The 18,036-nt window shown below is 37.4% G+C and overlaps 1 protein-coding gene across 1 annotated transcript in view; it reads left to right on the top strand.

Moving 5' to 3' along the window:
* Positions 1-501: 501 nt before the first annotated feature.
* myh11 (myosin, heavy chain 11, smooth muscle) overlaps positions 502-18,036 on the top strand; it is a 30,163-nt gene continuing 12,628 nt past the window's right edge. The window contains exons 1-14 of the mRNA XM_015393354.1: positions 502-843; positions 1,037-1,193; positions 6,441-6,468; positions 9,016-9,115; positions 12,483-12,575; positions 12,690-12,753; positions 13,122-13,220; positions 13,808-13,951; positions 14,444-14,539; positions 14,664-14,782; positions 14,880-15,032; positions 15,156-15,329; positions 15,449-15,622; positions 17,879-17,993. Of these exons, the coding sequence (XP_015248840.1) occupies positions 502-843; positions 1,037-1,193; positions 6,441-6,468; positions 9,016-9,115; positions 12,483-12,575; positions 12,690-12,753; positions 13,122-13,220; positions 13,808-13,951; positions 14,444-14,539; positions 14,664-14,782; positions 14,880-15,032; positions 15,156-15,329; positions 15,449-15,622; positions 17,879-17,993 (1,858 nt within the window). The remainder of the gene's footprint in view (positions 844-1,036; positions 1,194-6,440; positions 6,469-9,015; positions 9,116-12,482; positions 12,576-12,689; positions 12,754-13,121; positions 13,221-13,807; positions 13,952-14,443; positions 14,540-14,663; positions 14,783-14,879; positions 15,033-15,155; positions 15,330-15,448; positions 15,623-17,878; positions 17,994-18,036) is intronic.

Raw genomic sequence — 18,036 nt, 5'->3', positions numbered from 1 at the left:
CAACTTGAGCCTTAACTCCTGAACCAAATGGAAGAATTGTCCTTTTGGAGCCATATTGGGGGGAAAGTCTTATTATTGACACATTATATCATCAAGGTGTTGTTAAGCAGAGACACAGGTAAAAGTTGCAGGACTCTGGCCTCAAGGACAGGAGTTTCACCCCTGAAAAATACTCAACTAGAGGTTCCTCTGTCAATCTAGCTGTGAGTCTCTGCTGCTCCAGAAGTTTCTCTGATTAATTCTCTGCTCGGTTTAAATGGATTTTAGACTTTGTTGTGTTGCAGCAGTTGTCATTGAAGCGTTGCGCTGGATTATATTGAAGTATGAGATTAATTTGCCTTGAATATAAATCCAGATTACACAGGGATCTATTACACAAAATTTCAATAGCAATCCCTTGTTTTCCTTAACATTAACTGTTGCATGACTGTTGCCATCTCTCTTTCTAAACATCCCCTTCCCTAATTCTTTTCACCAGCTGGCCCTCCACCATTAGCCAAGATGTCCAAGACGGCCCCGTCAGAGGACGAAAAGTTCCTCTTTGTCGATAAGGACCTCTTCAACAGCCCTATGGCTCAGGCCGACTGGTCAGCCAAGAAGTTGGTGTGGATCCCCTCAGAGAAGCATGGCTTTGAGGCAGCGAGCATCAAGGAGGAGCATGGGGACGAGGTGCTGGTGGAGCTGGCTGATAACGGCAAGAAAATAACTGTTAACAAGGACGACATCCAGAAGATGAACCCTCCCAAGTTCAGCAAGGTGGAGGACATGGCAGAGCTTACTTGCCTTAACGAAGCCTCTGTGTTGCACAATCTACGTGAGAGGTACTTCTCTGGGCTCATTTATGTAAGTATGCTTCTGCAAAGCATGCAGAAATATTATTGATCATACATATCCAAACCTTGCCCTGAATTAAGTAGATTCTAAAATCTCACATAACTATATTTTTTCACTAAATGTATTTTCTCACTAATCATTACCCTGGCAGCTAAAAGTCAAAACATAGACATGTTTTCAAAATGTTTCTTTCTCCTGACAGACATACTCTGGCCTGTTCTGTGTGGTGGTGAACCCCTATAAAATGCTGCCCATTTACTCTGAGAAGATCATTGACATGTACAAAGGGAAGAAACGACATGAAGTCCCCCCTCATATCTATGCTATAGCTGATAATGCCTACAGAAACATGATGCAAGGTAGGATTTCTCCTCCGGTTGGTTCACCTTCTGTCTCTACTTTTAAACTACTTCAGTGAGTTGAGGATCTGATTGGCTGTTTTGCTTTTGATTCGCTCTTTTGATTTTCCTCTGTAGTTGCTTGATGCGGTCAGTGGATAATAATGTAGGTAAAACTATTAACTATTCAAACTTAAAGAATTTGCTGCTAGTTTTGTAGTTTCAGTACAAATAAGCTGGGGTTTTTGACCTCCTGTTTGGGATTAGAATTTAGCTTTAGTTTTGCCTGCTGATGTTCAAAATCACCATGGACTTGTCAGAGGGATCTGACTTTCTCTAGAATAGTAATATGATTGCCTTTTTCAGCTGCTGTCAAAGAGGTGATGACTGTGGCCTTGGCAGAATCGTGCTTACAGTAAATGGCTCTTAGCTTCACGACAGCTCATTTCCCAGAGAATCTGTTTCCAGTGGGGTTTATGCTACTTGATTTGATGTTGACATGAGGACATTTTCTCAAAGGAGTTGACATCTGGATCAAAAGATGGGTGGGGGGCATTAAGCATTTCCTTTTTGAGATACCTCTCTTCCTTGTTCAGCTTGACTTTTTTTTTGTTCCCCCCTCTTTTGTTCCATGTTAATCCCGGAGGTTTTATTTTTATTTCTACTGCAGGAAATGTCCTCCAAAATGGAAGTGAGAATCTTCAAGACATGAGTATTTGGGAAAATTTCCTTAATTTTACCTGCTTTTTTTGAAGTGTCCAAAGTTATGTTCTGTGTAAATTCAGAGCCAATTAATATTAAAGTGTATGAGTTGAATGATTATTCAGCAGAGCAATTGACTATATAAGCCATGGGGTAAATTACCTTTAGCAAACAAAGGCCAAAAGCTAATATTCTGTATTAATGGAACGTGCAAAATGTATGCACCTAAGATCATACCGTACATATGTTTTTTGGGTGGGGTTTCTGCTGTCACATTTTAGAATTTATAGCTAAAACCTTTTTTTGTTTTCTTTTTTTTAATTAGTGATTAAAAACAAATATATATTCAAAATATTACATCTACTGAACATCACAAGTGCTGAAGCCAATTCCTTAAGCAGATATTGCTTTCTCTTCTGACACAATAAGAAATGTTACACAAGTCTCAAAACAAAAAGAAACATTTACTTATTAATCAATGTGTATGCCCCTTATGTGATCTCAATGTATGGCTGCTAAATGCATTAATGATTTGGCCAACACAAGCATACATTAATTGATAAAAGAAAAAAATATATACGCCAATATCTGCCAGAAATGTGGGTCAGCCTAAATTTTTATTCTAAGGAACAGAATGTCTGGATTTATATAGTTTCTCCACATGTCCATCATGTAATTATGTATTGGAATACATAATTTGATTAGACATGTGGAACAAGTACAAATGTTTGCCAATATTATCATGGTTCCGGGCAAGAATTGTAAAAGATTGGGATTCTTTTTGTTAATATGGAATTTGAGAAACCGTATCTGCTTATCCAAAACTCCCTCAAGCAAACCAGTGCACAGGATGTCAGTGTTTACCTCTATAGCTACAGTTTGCAAATATGTGCTTTCAAGTAAACAAGAAAAGGGGTGGATTGACTAATATATATGCTGATGTTTTGCTTAAATGTCTTCAGCTTATCCTGTGCACAAGAACCATTACAGCTCAAAGCTGTTTTTGAGTCGATCACACAAAATCACACTTAAAGCCGCGGGAGTGTTTTACGCAATGCTTTTGCTTCAGACTAAATTTTTTTCAGGCCTACAAAATATTGCATAAAAAGTTTACATGTATTAGGCTTTTTGACCGCCTCTTTGGATTGGATATTTTAAAGAAGAGCTGCTCCAAAAATGTTTTCATTGTAATCTGTATCATTTCTTAAGAGTAACAGTCCACGGTGAAATGCAACTGCAAATCTTAGAAAACCAAGTCCAGTGGATATTTTTTGAATTTTTACGGGATGACATTAAAAATATTTAAGCTGATGATTTACATTGGAGTTGGATACTGAAAGCAGGCTTAAATTGGAAGGTAGCTGGACTTTCACAAGTTTCGACACCTGCAGGAGTCATTGTTATTTCTGTTGGCTAGCACCAGAGCAAACTCGGTTAAAGCTCAGTTAAGCAGCATGGAGGTCCATCCTCCTGCACACATTCCAAGTCAGATGCAAATAAAATGGCCGCCCTATATTCTTCTAGATTGTTGGAGGCTTTTGTTGTGCACGGGCTCTCTGATTGGTCTTTTAAATCATAATGGGATTGCTTATGTAACTTCTTGGAAGCAGTTCCATGACTGAATTGTACATGCTTGGAAGCTGAAACCACAATCCTCCCCCTGTGTTTGGTGATGGCTTTTCTCTTTTCACCAAGATGGCTTCCTTGACCCCTCTTCTTCAAACCGTCTGTCCTCTCTGTCCAAAATCTGAACAGTCTCGTCTTTAGAAGTGTGTTGTTGTTTTTGAGGTGCAAGTTCACAGCTGAATCCCACCCAGAGCTGTTTGCTCTCCTCAGAAGCGACGGGCGTCCAACTCAACTAAACACCAATTTAAAAAAGGGGAGAAAAAAAAAAAACTTGTCAATTACGAGGTAGAGCTATGAGAAGAGTGCTGCAGTTCTTTGTTTTGGCCACAGGAGGCAGTATCATTAGAAAACTCCATAGTGCCTATTTAATAAACATGTTGACTCAAGAATATTAACAAGCACCTGACTTAATTGTATGGATCTATTTTTCTTCCCATTTAAAAAAAAATCCTTAGAGAAATAGTTTTTCCTTTTTGATAACCATCAATGTTTGTCATGATTTGTGTAGACTTGGTGTCTAAAAATATTAGAAAACAACCTCAAAGCTACAAAGCTTTGACCTTTTTTATTTGTAAAATTTTGTAAAGGTTAAAATCAAGACTTGCCACCTATAAAATGCGTATGCGTGGTGCAAGTTTATATGGTAATCACGTTGGGTGTATTTCCCATGAAGTTCTAACTAATGGAGCAGGAGGTTTCACACTGAATGGTCTAAGCAGGAACATTGCTGATGATGGAGTCCAAATGATTCTTAACTGCAGCAAATTCAAATAACGCTTGTAACCTTTGGAATGGTCTGTCTCCCACTTGGCTGAGATCCCAGTCCTCTGAAATTTTTCTCAAGTCTTTGATGTTCTGAAGACAGCAAAAGTGAAAGTCTCACATGGGAAATGTGGTCCCACTGCAGCAGAACACCATGTTATTATGAGATCCCAATATATTTACAGATGTAGGAATCTTTTTCTGCAACCTCGCTGCCCCCCTTTAGGTTTGTTCTAAGCGAGCGGTGTTTTTGGATAATGTACAAAAGCCCACATATCTTGCCATCTCATGTTCTCTCTGCCTCTGCCTTAATTAGGAAGTTAAGAGAAGGAAACAGCTGTATGTTTTGTGAATGCATGTGAGGAATGGAGGGAAGTGGCCAAAGTCGAGTCAGCGCTGAGAAACGATGTCTGCTCTTGCTTACAGTTCAGCGAAGGCTGCAGATTATCACGTGTTGGGGACGCATCTGAAAAGAAGCTCTTAGTTTTTGACGTAGAACTGGGTTTGAAGGAGCTAAATCACATCAATAATTTTTACAATAAAACAAAATATCTATCACTCATACTAGTTACTTTAACCTCCCCTACAGTGGCAGGAAGATAGGGATGCAGTTACTGTTCCATCTTACTCGGACTTAAGGTGTTAACAAGATCATTTTTTACAAAGATTGTAACAATTATTTGTTTTTAGATTAAGTTATTTTGTTTGTTAAAAATCAAGATATTTGGTTTGTACTGTTCCTCCTTAATCTTTGGGTCAATACATTAATCTCTTTTTGATCTCATTTGGTGCTGTGCACTAATCGAACCGCAATGTGTCATAAATGGGACTGGATTTTAATGGATTCAACAGAGTTTTAAAATTTTTGATTTGGCTTAAAATGAATTTATAGTTTGTAAATATTTTGATACTGTAATAATAGAAAAAAAAAAGGTTCAAATAAAGCTAAAAATAAAATTCACAATTTTGATACACAAGGAAATAACCGTTTTACCATAGCTCATGGAAGGCTGAGTTCGATGTCACAGCCACGCCGAGGTTTGTTTACCAACACATCCCATGACATTAAATGGATTCTCTCCGAGCACACCAACGAGGCCAGATATCACGTATAGAAACAATAAAACGGTAAAAGAAAGGGAACATTTCTGAAAGTTCCCTGGAGTGACTGTTCTATTGAATTACTCATGAAAGTGCATCTAGAAATCATTCCTGAGGTCGCAAAGTCAGCTGAAGCTCGAGAGGCCACACACGCCTCATTTATGCTTAACGTTCACTGAAAGTAAACAGACAGTAGCAAAAACAGGCCTCTGTGGAAGAACTTAAGGATTAAAAGAAATAACACTGCTGGCCAAAAAGAATGCAGACTAATCCTACATTTCCTATAAAACATGTTAAAGACCTTAAAAACAATGAGAAAAATATCTATTTGACTGTCTGAGACAATGGTGGAACTTTTTATATCTGGTTTATAATGAACACATTTCACAAAGGGAACATCATGATATATAGACATCATAGACACGGTGGTGGTAACATGATGATCTGGGTCCGCTTTACTGATTTAGGATGTTAATGACTTGAAGCTGATCCATTCTGCTCTCTACCAGAAGGTCCTGAGGAAGAATATCGCATCCTCTGATCCTGACCTTATTATCAGTCATTCTAGTATTCTGAAAGCCCTTTAAAAGATTCTTTGCAAACAAAAGAAAAATTAGGGGTTTTGTCAAAGTTTGATTTTAAATCTGAGTGAAATGTTTTAATTGATTCATTTTAAATAGGCTGTTTTTCTGTTTCTACAATATTTGTATTGACTAAGTTTACCTTGGTGCGTATGTCCCTCTGTATGAGCTTATTATACTTTTGTAACATGCCTTGTGATGTTTATTGTGAGTAAGCTCTATGTACATAAACTGAGTAAAACTGAAACAATTAAGTGTGAACAAAAAGCAAAAACAACAAATGCCCAAATAGTTTCTCACAGCATCATAAGTTCCGTTGATTTACTATATAAATAAACTGAAATGAATTAAAAGCTGCCCTCCCCGCTGGTCTGTAAACCCCACATAGCAATTAGGGTTTTTTTTTTGGATTTAAGCTCTTTTGCAGATTATTTTGGATTTAATTCTTTAAAATTGTGAATAAGTCATCATAAGTTTATTTTCTTTCTTCCTGCAGATCGTGAGGATCAGTCCATTCTCTGCACGTAAGTGAATCGACCTTCTCCAAATTTCTCTCTAATGCTCTTGTCTGTGTGATCTGTGACTTTGTATTTATTACTCAGACATATGTCACAGAATAGTTGCGTTATGCAGATTTAAGCCAGATCTAATTCTGATATATATTATAGCTTATCCAAGAAAGAAATCCATGCCTCTTTTCCTGAGTATTTAAGCTAATAGACTTTCTGGGAGAGCTGTGTCCTCGCTCTTCTCAAAGGGATTCAGTCAGGAAGTGTGTCCTTAACTCTGATTGGAGAACCAGATTAGCTCTCAAAATGTTTTGACTCAGCCTTGTTTATTTGTGCGGAAAGAATTATTGAGGATTTTGACTTGATGCTGGGACATCCAGGGGTAGCCTGACACATTGGCTTTATTAGATTGTTGGATTTTTCTGAACCTTGTTTGGTTTATACAATTTAGACTGAAGTTGACTAGAAGGGTTTATCATTCCATTACTTATTAAAACTGAACGCCCTATCTAATATTTGTCCATTTTCATTACAGGTATGTTACATTTAAGTAAGACAAGAAAAAGGAGCTGGAATAATGAAATAAACAGATTATTTCAGTATTTCTGCACATCTAGTTTTTCTCTCTTTAAATTAACCTCTGATCTGATTGCATCATTTTATTTATCAAGACAAAAACGTCTCTGAATAGTTGAACTGAATCAGCTGAGAAAAGGCTTTCCCCATTTGAACTCTTAATTTACAGCAACCAGGATGCAGCAAATGGTTTCCATCAAACTATTTCCTCAACGATTAGGCTTCCTTATCAGAGGGAAGCTAGAACAGTTTGGATAGATCTACGGTAGTAGCTGAGGAGCAAAGCTGTTTGATGCTAATGAGGGACATTTTTGATGAAGTGTGAATTAAAAAGGTTTTGTAAGAAATATTGATAGAGAAAACTGATATAGCTGTTAAGACATGCCCTCTCTAAAAAAATTATGTTAATTTAATCATTGTGGTTTCTTAGACTCATCGGACCTCTGACTGAAATCTCATAAAGGCCAGAATGAGTTTCACTGTTTTTTTGGCTTTTTTTTTTTAGATCTCCTCCTGGATAATTTAATAAGTTCTTGTCAGAATTCTGACATATTAAGTAGAAATATATAACATAGGATTTGTTTTTGTTTTTTATAAAATGTTTTGTATTTTAGCATTTGTTAGGAGATATCAGAACTTGTAGTGGGATCAAACATCCAGAGTTATTTCATTCAGATGTTGCATTCCTGCTAAACTTTATTTTTAACAAAAATATGCATTCTCAAACTTCATAGATATTGTCATCAAACTGCTTTAAATATTTACTAAAATGCTCCTGATTTCTTAATCATGTTGCGCATTAATTAGCTGTTTATACCGCTCTTGGACTCCATCCCACCCTCCGTTATGGATGCTGCAGGTCAGCCTCTTTTTGTCGCTCATAAGGCCTGATGGAAATGAAGTAATCAAAGCAGGCAGACTTTGAGTTTGAATATATTGAAAATCATAAAGTTGTAGTGGAAATCAAGCTAGATGGGCAGAACGGTTGATGACCAGGAGGAAAATCTTTGGGGCATTTTAATTTGTGTTCACATCCGTCTGCAGCCTCAGTCTGGAGGTTGTATGTCCTTACTCAGCCTAAACATGACAGCACCGCTAGGATTTGGCAGCTCAAAGAGGAATCTAACACTCAGAGCTTCCCATGCCTTTTAAGGACACCTGACCAAGCTTGTACGTCTGCTCTGTCCGATGGCTCTGGGATCAATCAGCTTGAGTCATATATCCAAGTTTGTTGTCTGGAGGGAAAGAATTTGTCTGTGTTGCTTTGTAAAAGTATTTGAATTACTTTAAATGGTGCAGTGGCCCAAAACATAGGTTTGAGGGATCTGACAGCCTCCCCATAGACTCATAAGAGGTTTAATAGCTTTGTTACTGATTCTTCTGTCTTTTCACAAAGTCTGGCATGCTTATAGAAACTCCCTACTCTTTCCCATGCAGCTGGATGAATTGAAACCCAGAAGAGTGTAAATATAAGGCTGCAATTAGCCTGTTGGAATAAGATGTAAGCGGGTGTGCATGCAAACATTTGATCCTGTATGGACCAGAGAAAACCCTGAAAAGATCCAAACACCTGATTTTGTCTTAAAAATCATTAAATCTATGTGATGATTAAAAGCATTACACTTTATAGGCACAATCCCCATAATAATTAAACTAAACGTCTGCACATTTACCTCCAGCTCTCTGTTTTAACATTAAATCAAGGGACTGAAATAACTGGGAGGGGGAAGTCCAAGGCCAGTGGAGTTTTCAGATTTAAAAAAATTCAGCATTATTAAAAGGATGATATTACATAACAGCAAGTGTGATTTTACTTTAGGTCAGGTGTTGAAGTTATCTCTACAGCACATGATTTCATCAATTAAACTGCGCTGTTGAACTGTGAACAGAAGTCCTGTCAGTGCTGTTTAGCTTCATGTTGCTCTCTTTCTCTCTCTCTTCCTCTCTGAATCACTTCAACCTTTCCTTCTTTCTCCTTCTCCTCAGTGGAGAATCTGGCGCTGGGAAAACGGAGAACACAAAGAAGGTCATCCAGTATCTGGCTGTTGTGGCCTCGTCTCACAAGGGCAAGAAGGACAGCAGTGCTGTAGGTATCTGTGTGAAAACCTCATGTTAGGATCTGTCAGCCAGTTCCCTTGCTCTTAAGCAAAAATCTGCCCCGTTTAATTCTGTATATTTCCTTTAAATAGCAGCAATCAGGATCACAGTTTGCCTACGTGAGTAAAAGGGGAATGCCTGGAGTGTGTGTTTATTTTTTTTCGTGTGCCATTTGTGTGTTTAGTTAAAAGTGCATGGAGTTAGTGTCACCAAGTTGCCCAAGAAGGACTTCATCTACATCCAGGGTGTCCAATTGTCTTAAGTTAGACTGTGTTTCTCTCAGCATTCATCACTAGTTAAAGCTGATTTCTCTGAACAGGCTCCTCGCTGGAATGAAATGTTGGCACAGCTTCCTGAAAATCATGGACAAATTAGTCCTTGCATTTTAAGTCCAACTGCACCTTTTTACTCTGGCGACTAGCTTGTTCAGAAAGCATAATGATCAGTAGAGGTATGATACACAGTGATGGACGTGCCCCTTTTTCTACCTTGTGACCAGACTGGCAGCTTCGTACATCCTTTCACTGCCACTGGAGATAAAACCAAGCTCTCTGTGGCAGGGAAAGGTTCTCTCACAGATCATCGAGCACAGTGTGAGCATGCCCATCTCCTGTTGTTTGTCTGTCCAAAGCTGACCTTCCTTTGACTCATACATTCATAACCTTACCTGTCAGGTGCACAGGAGGGGTGCACAGATTCCTCTTCTGTTGCAGGGTTGTTGTTTTTTTTATCTCTTTTTAGATTTGCTGCTTCCTTACAGTGCTTATGTATAACATGTAGTCAAAAAAGACAACAAACATGTGGAAACAAATAGTAAATTTAAGTTATTTAAGCAGAAAAAGTAGAGACCTTTTACACGTGGCTGTTTATGTCACAGTTTCTCAAGAATTCTCTAACAGATAAAGTAATCCACATATGCTATGAATAATCAGATTCTGGACCGATTCGTTTTGACTTTTAGTGATAAAGGGTAGAAATATGGACACCTTTGCTCAAAGGTACTGATGGGTTAAACGCATCATCTTGATACAGGTATCAAGATGATAGGTGCATTTGTTTTTCAGGTCCGATTTTTAACCAGTTTTTTACTCAAAAATGTCTTCAGTACTTGAAGGACCTTGGAGCCTCTTCTTTTGAATCAGATCTTCAGATCTTTTCTATGGTCACAGTCACACCTGCCATGTTTGGTCTGCTTTAAACCTGTCAGAGTTCTTTATCACTCTCGGTCTGGACCTTTTTGTATCTTTGGAAATTCACACAAGCTAACCCTGGTCCAGAGCAAACAACCAGAGATCTACTTTGTCAAGTTGTCTCGATTCCAAATGGATTCTGGTGTGGTTAGTTTCTGCTCTGAATTTGAACTGGTTTGATCTGACCCAACCTCACAAGCCTCCATATCAATTAATGTGATACTGTCTGTTTCTTGGCAACAGAGCTGTAAGCATGCTGTTTTGAGGCTTGGAAGACAAATTCCAAAATAGGAACTAAAACATCTTACAATCTGCTTTAAATGAGCTGCCTATAATAATTTTTGCAGCTCTAATAATGCGGAAAAATATGCAGAACAGGGGTGCTTCAAGAAAGACTTCCTAAGTAGTTTTCCTCCATGAACGGATCTGTGCCCTCTCTCTTGTTATTTCTGTCCAACTGGATCAACAATTATCTTGAGATTCTTATCAAGAATTTCCTGAGACAGATTTTTCCATTTATCCTCCCTTTGACAGTAAAATATGGCCCCAAACCATGATGTTCCCCTCTCCTAACCTGATTGCTGCTTCACCTTTGTGTCAAAATATTGTGCTGAATTGTTTTTCTTCAGTACTAGGTCTGTCACCACATTAGAGTATACTGTTGTTTTACGAGTAAAAAAATGTGCCTGCCTACACTGTTTTCTTTTCTGAGACTGACTCCTCAGACCATCTGGTGTGAGCCTACGTTCTAGTGAAATTCTCACTTTAACATTTAGAAATATGGCTTTAGCAATTCTATTAGTAGGTTTTGCAGTAACTAGGTTGTGAAGCTCTTGGTTGTACCTATCATTACAGGCTCTTCATGTTTTAGGACTAAACCAGATATGTTAAATTGTATTAGTAGGTAGAAGTAATGTTTTGAGACTTTCTTTATGTGTCCATTTCTCAGTCATTTGTTTTATTACACATTGCTTAATTGATGAGCTGGAGTGGTTTTTATAATTTGTGTGTGGGTCTCTTGGTTTTTACTGATATCTGGCTTGCATTTCATTTCCATAACATTCCAATTAGATGTTTAACTGTGGAGAAAATATCATTTCTTTATACTTATTTCCCAACCCAATTTATATATATTTTTTTTTTGGTTATTTGACATTTTCAAGGTAAGGTTATTTATTTATTTACTACTGATCTGAAACACCCTCTTGGTTGTTTAGAATAAATATTTTCTGGGTATTCTTCCTTCTCTTTTTTTGTTTCTTTCCAATCTGCCAGTTTCAGGCCTTTTTCCTCCATGTCTGCTGCTTATCTATCTTCTCAAAAGTTTGTATTTTCTTTTTATGAGATCATTTTCCTTATGTTTCCACCTTGCTGTGCTCTGTCTTCTTTCCTTTGTTTTCCAGTTATCCTGAACTCTGAACTGCCCCTCATCAGTGGGTCTGTATTTTGTTTTGCCTCATTTGGTAGAAACAATTTTTTTTTTTACTCAAAAAGCAAAAAAGTAAATCTGAAATGTATTTGAAATATGATAAGTCCATGTTTAGAAGGATAATGTGACGATGTAATCTCTTCTAAAATATAAGTAGATGTTTTAATCACATTATTCTTTTACAATATGTTTTGATTACTAACCAAGTAATCATCTATTTGACAAGGTTCAGAGCTGCTCTTTTTGCTGTTCTTTTGTTTTCCTCCTGTTCTCCTCCAGACTTTAGATCATTTACACTGTGGGTGTTTTTAAGTGAGAAAGTTTATGTAGAAATCTACTACCTCAAACCTTGATGCAGACAAAAACAGCCTCTTTGATCAGGAGGATTAGCTCGATTCGAAGTGATGAGCTGTCGTCCTCGGTTAGACGGACGGTCATTCAGCCTCTCTGCAGTCTGCAGGAAGAAAATTACATATCGAGAATAGATATTTTGGAAAGAATTTAGGTTTTACCAAACCTCATTAGAATAATTTTGGTTCTGTGGAGTTATGCCACCATCTAACTCTGACTATAAAATGCATAATTTGTTGTAAATCTATTAGGGCTTATTTTATTCATTCTTCTTTCTTTTAACCCACATCATTGTGGTAAAAAAAAAAAAATACCTTTATACCTTTTAACACCACCTTTTACAGCTTAAAAGCAATATTTCTTTTGTATATTACTTTGTTCATTAGGGCGAGCTGGAAAAGCAGCTCCTTCAGGCTAATCCGATCCTGGAGGCCTTTGGAAATGCCAAGACCATCAAAAATGACAACTCCTCTCGATTTGTGAGTTTGAGGTTTAAAGTGCAAGAATCTGTTTCATTTACTGTTTTTTTTTCTCTCTTTAAAAAAAATTCCTGCTTTTTTTTTTTTTTTTTACCAACCTGCTCTCCTTCTCAGGGAAAATTCATCCGCATAAACTTTGATGTGACGGGCTACATCGTTGGAGCTAACATTGAGACTTGTATCCTTATTGTTTCTGAAATGGTAAATCCTACAGTTCAGGCTATTCTGGTAGTAAGTCCACCTGCAGTGTCATCATAATACTGTCCCAACGATAGCTGGGAGACGGAGTCTAACAGATGTATTCATATCCCTTAAATATATATTTCTTCTTTTGTTTGTTATAACCACAAACTTTATATTTTATGATATTTTGTTCACTGTCTAAAATTTATGTGTAAAAAAATCTCCACCTTTTTGAAAATTAAGCTGTTCTGTAAAGGCCTCTAAAGGTTTTTTTGAAATAAAAAGCATAATGTTGACCATAAAAAAAATGATCTAAAGTTTTTGCTGGCTGCAGAGTGTTCCTTAACTGGCGGCTGCTCTCAGATCTGCTGGAGAAGTCCCGATGCATCCGACAAGCAAAGACGGAGAGAGCTTTTCACATCTTCTACTACATGATTGCTGGAGCTAAAGACAAACTGAGAGGTAAGATGATTGTCAGAACATGTATAATATATATATAATATTACTGAAAAGGGGACAGATGGTCATACAAGTACGGGGGGAAACAAGCATAGTTTGAAAACATCAGAGCAAAGAAGAGGGGTTTGAAAGAGCTTTCAATTAAAGATACATTATGTAAGTTTTAACTGAAAAATATCTTTAAAATAGCCTTATTTTTTTTACCCTTTCCAACTATAAAGTTGATTAATGAGCAGACTGGCACCTTAGTAGTTCGGCACCGATTCATCTATAAGTTTGTATTTTATTTCCCGCATTTACTTCAGGTCGAAAGTTCCTGCAATGTTTGCGCTGATGTCATGGATTTTATGGATACTCATAAGAACCAGCATGCGTCAGAACTCAGAAAACAATGCCAACTCTACGTAAAGTAGAAAAAAAAGTTAAATAAAGAAAAAAAACATAAGCACGAGCTACGAGAACTAGCAGAAGACCACTGCAGTTCTGTGTTTTGGCCAAAGGTGGCAATATCATTTGTAAACTCCATAATACCTCAAAGTTGTTTTTTTGTTGTTGTTTGTTTTTGACTACTGTTCTTATTCTATCATCAGAGGACCTTCTGCTGGAACCCTTCAGTAACTATCGCTTCCTGAGTGCGGGCCATGTTCAGATTGCTGGGCAGCAAGATGATGAGTTATACGAGGAGACCATGGAGGCAATGGACATCATGGGTTTCACTGAGGAGGAAAGAACTGGTATCACTAAATTACTCACTTATTTTGAGTCGCATTTCTGTTAGTTTGATTGCAAAATCCTGCAATCTTTATCTGTTACATATAGGGCTGGGTGATATAGCTGAAAATGTATCTCAATAAATGTCCTATAGATCAATTTATACAGATAACTATTGATTAGTGTTTTGTTAACCTATTTGAATTTAGGGTCAGGTGAAAAAAGAATTTAGATTGTAAGCCTAGCACAATTGAAACCTACCCCTTATCATTTTAAAAAGAGGTCAGCCCAACCACCAAATTGCTTTGTTTGGCTGTGAGAGTTTAAGGGGGCCTCCCAGAATGCCTTGTAGTTTTGGATCAGAGGTTCAGTGGAATTATTGAACTAAATCAGGTGTATTTTCTATTTCTATTAATCTGGTGTTTATATATTGATACAGATTTATTGTCCAGCTCTAGTTCCATACAGTGACTGTACCTTTCCAGTTACTTCATGTGTTTGCTCTTTTTATGCAGATATACTGAAGGTTTGCTCCACGGTAATGCAGCTGGGAAACATCGAGTTTAAGAAAGAAAGGAATCAAGAGCAGGCAACCATGCCGGACAACACGGGTTAGACAGATTTACGTCCTACAAATCAATTTTTTTTGTCTAACCCCCCTTTACCAATTTGATTATTGAATAATGTACTTTATTTATCGGTTTTATGAGTTAACCACTCTTCACGACTCCACAGCGGCGCAGAAGGTTTGCCACCTACAGGGCATCAACGTGATAGACTTTACCAAAGCAATCCTCACCCCTCGTATCAAAGTTGGCAGAGAGGTCGTGCAGAAGGCCCAAACCAAAGAGCAGGTGCCAATGATGTTAACTGATTAAACCGTTTACTATAGACTCATAAGTAGTCGCTATATAATAATCAGCACTCTTGCTTTTTGTTGTTCCATATTAGGCTGACTTTGCTATTGAAGCTTTGGCTAAGGCCATTTTTGAGCGACTTTTCCGCTGGATCCTGGGTCGTGTCAACAAAGCTTTGGACAAGACCAAACGTCAAGGAGCCTCTTTCCTTGGAATTCTAGACATTGCTGGCTTTGAGATTTTTGAAGTATGGATATATTTACCTGTCACATACTTACTTTTGCAGACCCAAATGCCTCAAGGTAATATTTCTTGCATGGTAGAAGGCAAGTGATGTTTACCTTGTGCTGTGTGATCTGGTTGTTTTTAGGACAACTCATTTGAGCAGCTGTGCATCAACTACACCAACGAGAGGCTGCAGCAGCTCTTCAACCACACCATGTTTATCCTGGAGCAGGAGGAGTACCAGAGGGAGGGCATCGAGTGGAACTTCATCGACTTCGGGCTTGACCTGCAGCCCTGCATCGAGCTCATCGAAAGGCCGGTAATGAGTACCGACTTGCTAAAAATCCCCACTGACTTACAAAGAAGAAGTCTGAAGTTTAGAATATCCACATATTTGGGTGTTTCCTATTCTTCAACCTAGTGGTGTTTCCTCTACAGAACAATCCCCCCGGCATCTTGGCCCTGCTGGATGAAGAGTGCTGGTTTCCAAAAGCCACAGATGTCTCCTTTGTGGAGAAACTCATAAACACTCAAGGAAACCATGTGAAGTTTGCCAAATCTAAGCAGATTAAAGGCAAAACAGAGTTCTCCGTTCTTCACTACGCTGGAAAGGTGAACATGAAGGAACAATGCATTGATCCTGTTAATTTTCTGATATACTTTTATTTCATAAGACATACTTTATTTTATTCTGAAATACCATTTAAATGGTTCAGATCTCTGAAGGTGGTTAAAAGGTTTATTTTTAATTTGTTTACCTTTTCACCTACTTTGAATACTACTTGTAGATAATAATCCTTTTAGATAACAGTGAGATTGTTATCTAAAAGGATTCACATTTGTTAAAGGTCTGTAAAGGTTTATTTGCTTTTATTATTTTCCAGATCATGATTTAGTTAAATAAAGTTTTCATAAATGTTTAAGGTTCCAGATGGTTAGTGGTGAAGCAAGCTTTTTTTTTAAAGTTTGGGGGTGTTGTTGTTCATCCATGGGTGGCATCACATTTGAATTGAGATTCTAATTGGCTGTGAGTTTTGTTTTTATCATTTATTTTAACATAATCTCATCAGGCTTTCCAAACTGTTTTTTTTTTATGCTTAGGACATAATAAACAATAAAAAGCAACCAATAGACCTAAGTCTCTACCTTAAATCCTCTAAAATACCCAAATGTGCTTTTATAAACTGATGCCTTCTCCATCAGCCTATAACCAGCAGAGCTTGGTAGTAGTAACATTAAGTTGATTAACTTTTTATTAAAAACAAGTATAGTTTTGCTGTATTGTGATTTATACTTTTACTTGAGTAAAAATATGATGAAATATCATTATTCTTGGGTAACCCTTTATTCAGTGAAGAACAAAAAAAATGCACCAGAGAGACACACCTACAGTTCATGTTTTAATCAGACTTATTTTTATTACTCAAACTTTTCTGTTCTAATGTTATTTTTTTTGTGTGTGCCTGTACTGCTGAGTCACTTGAAGGCTTAGTGCATGTTCAGCAAACAGTGTACTGGAAGTAACTAGCCCTATTACTATCTATGTACAATACATTACATACTATACTATAAGCATCAGTTTTATACGGTTTATACTCTAATTAGACAAACTTATTCTGATACTATTTCAACTGAAATAGTTCTATAACTTTTATCTTTTCTACATCTCTTTAAAATGCCACAATTTGAATACAAGTTTGCAAATCAGGTTTTATGATCATTTGGCTACTTTTAAACAAATAGGTTTTTACTTCTGGGTAATTTCCTAGATTACTACTTTTTTCTTTTACTTGAGTAAAGCTTTGTTTAAATTATTGTGCTCTAACTTGAGTACAACTGTTGTGTATTTCACTCAGCTCTTATAACATAAAAGGGAGCATTGACGGAGACTGAGCTCAAATTTATACATACCAGTATACTTTAGGGCTCATATTACGCTAAAAAGTTTAATCCAAAACAGTGGTTAATTTTACAGCAATATCTCTTACTGGATTTCTCATGAAAAAGTTTTCTTATTTGGTCTTTTTCCTTCCTCTATTTTGATTATACAAAGTAACAATAAGACAATTAAAATCTTAAAAGGGTCATGAATCTGACATGACTGAGAGAGACTGTTTTCCTGGAAAATATATGCTAGCACATCCAGAGAAACAAGATGGTAGCATCAATATCTGTCCATACTGTACATACCAGCGTTTCCTCAGCACGAACTGAACAAGCACAAGACAGGAGGAGGGACTTAAGGCATTGCAGCCAATAAACGGAAAGAAACAGGAAACGGATGGGGTTAGAAACAGGACAGAGGGGGTAAATAAAGAGAGCACAACCCAGAGGAAAGAAAGTCTTCAGGAGAAGTGTTGCTTCAACCAATTTAGAATTAAATGTGTGGTTATTAGGACCCCAAAAACCCCACAGATGCACCGCCTCTTGATTCTTTAACCCAGTTTTCTTAAAGGAAGAAACAAATCTGAATTCTCCAAATATAGTGGAATGTTAACATCGATTTATATGTGAATGAAAATTTGATATTTGAATTGCTACATTGCAGCTAGAATTTAACATTTAAACCAGGGGTGTCAAACTGGTTCCAGAAAGGGCCGTGAGGCTGCAGGTTTTCTTTCCAACCAAGCAGTAGCACACCAGAATCCATTCATCTCCTCAAGTCATCATGTTAAGACTGGACTCACTTGATGAGGTGACTGGAGTCTGGTGTGCTACTGCTTGGTTGGAAAGAAAACCTGCAGCCATACGGCCCTTTCTGGAACCAGTTTGACACCCCTGATTTAAACCATCAGTTTTATCATTCATGGTGATGCCTGATTGCTCACAAACATTCTCTAAAGTAACACACTCATTTCTGTTTTTTAGGTGGATTATAATGCCACATCTTGGCTTACAAAGAACATGGACCCTCTAAATGACAACGTAACAGCACTGCTCAACAACTCCTCCAGCCAGTTTGTGCAGGACCTCTGGAAAGATTGTAAGATGACAATGCACCAACATTTTCTTCTACTTTAAAATCC

Source organism: Cyprinodon variegatus, unplaced genomic scaffold (assembly GCF_000732505.1).
Source record: "Cyprinodon variegatus isolate N-32 unplaced genomic scaffold, C_variegatus-1.0 Scaffold638, whole genome shotgun sequence".
In the NCBI taxonomy this organism is placed as follows: domain Eukaryota; kingdom Metazoa; phylum Chordata; class Actinopteri; order Cyprinodontiformes; family Cyprinodontidae; genus Cyprinodon; species Cyprinodon variegatus.
Note: the sequence above shows the minus strand (reverse complement) of the source record. Positions and strands in the feature narration are given on the sequence as shown.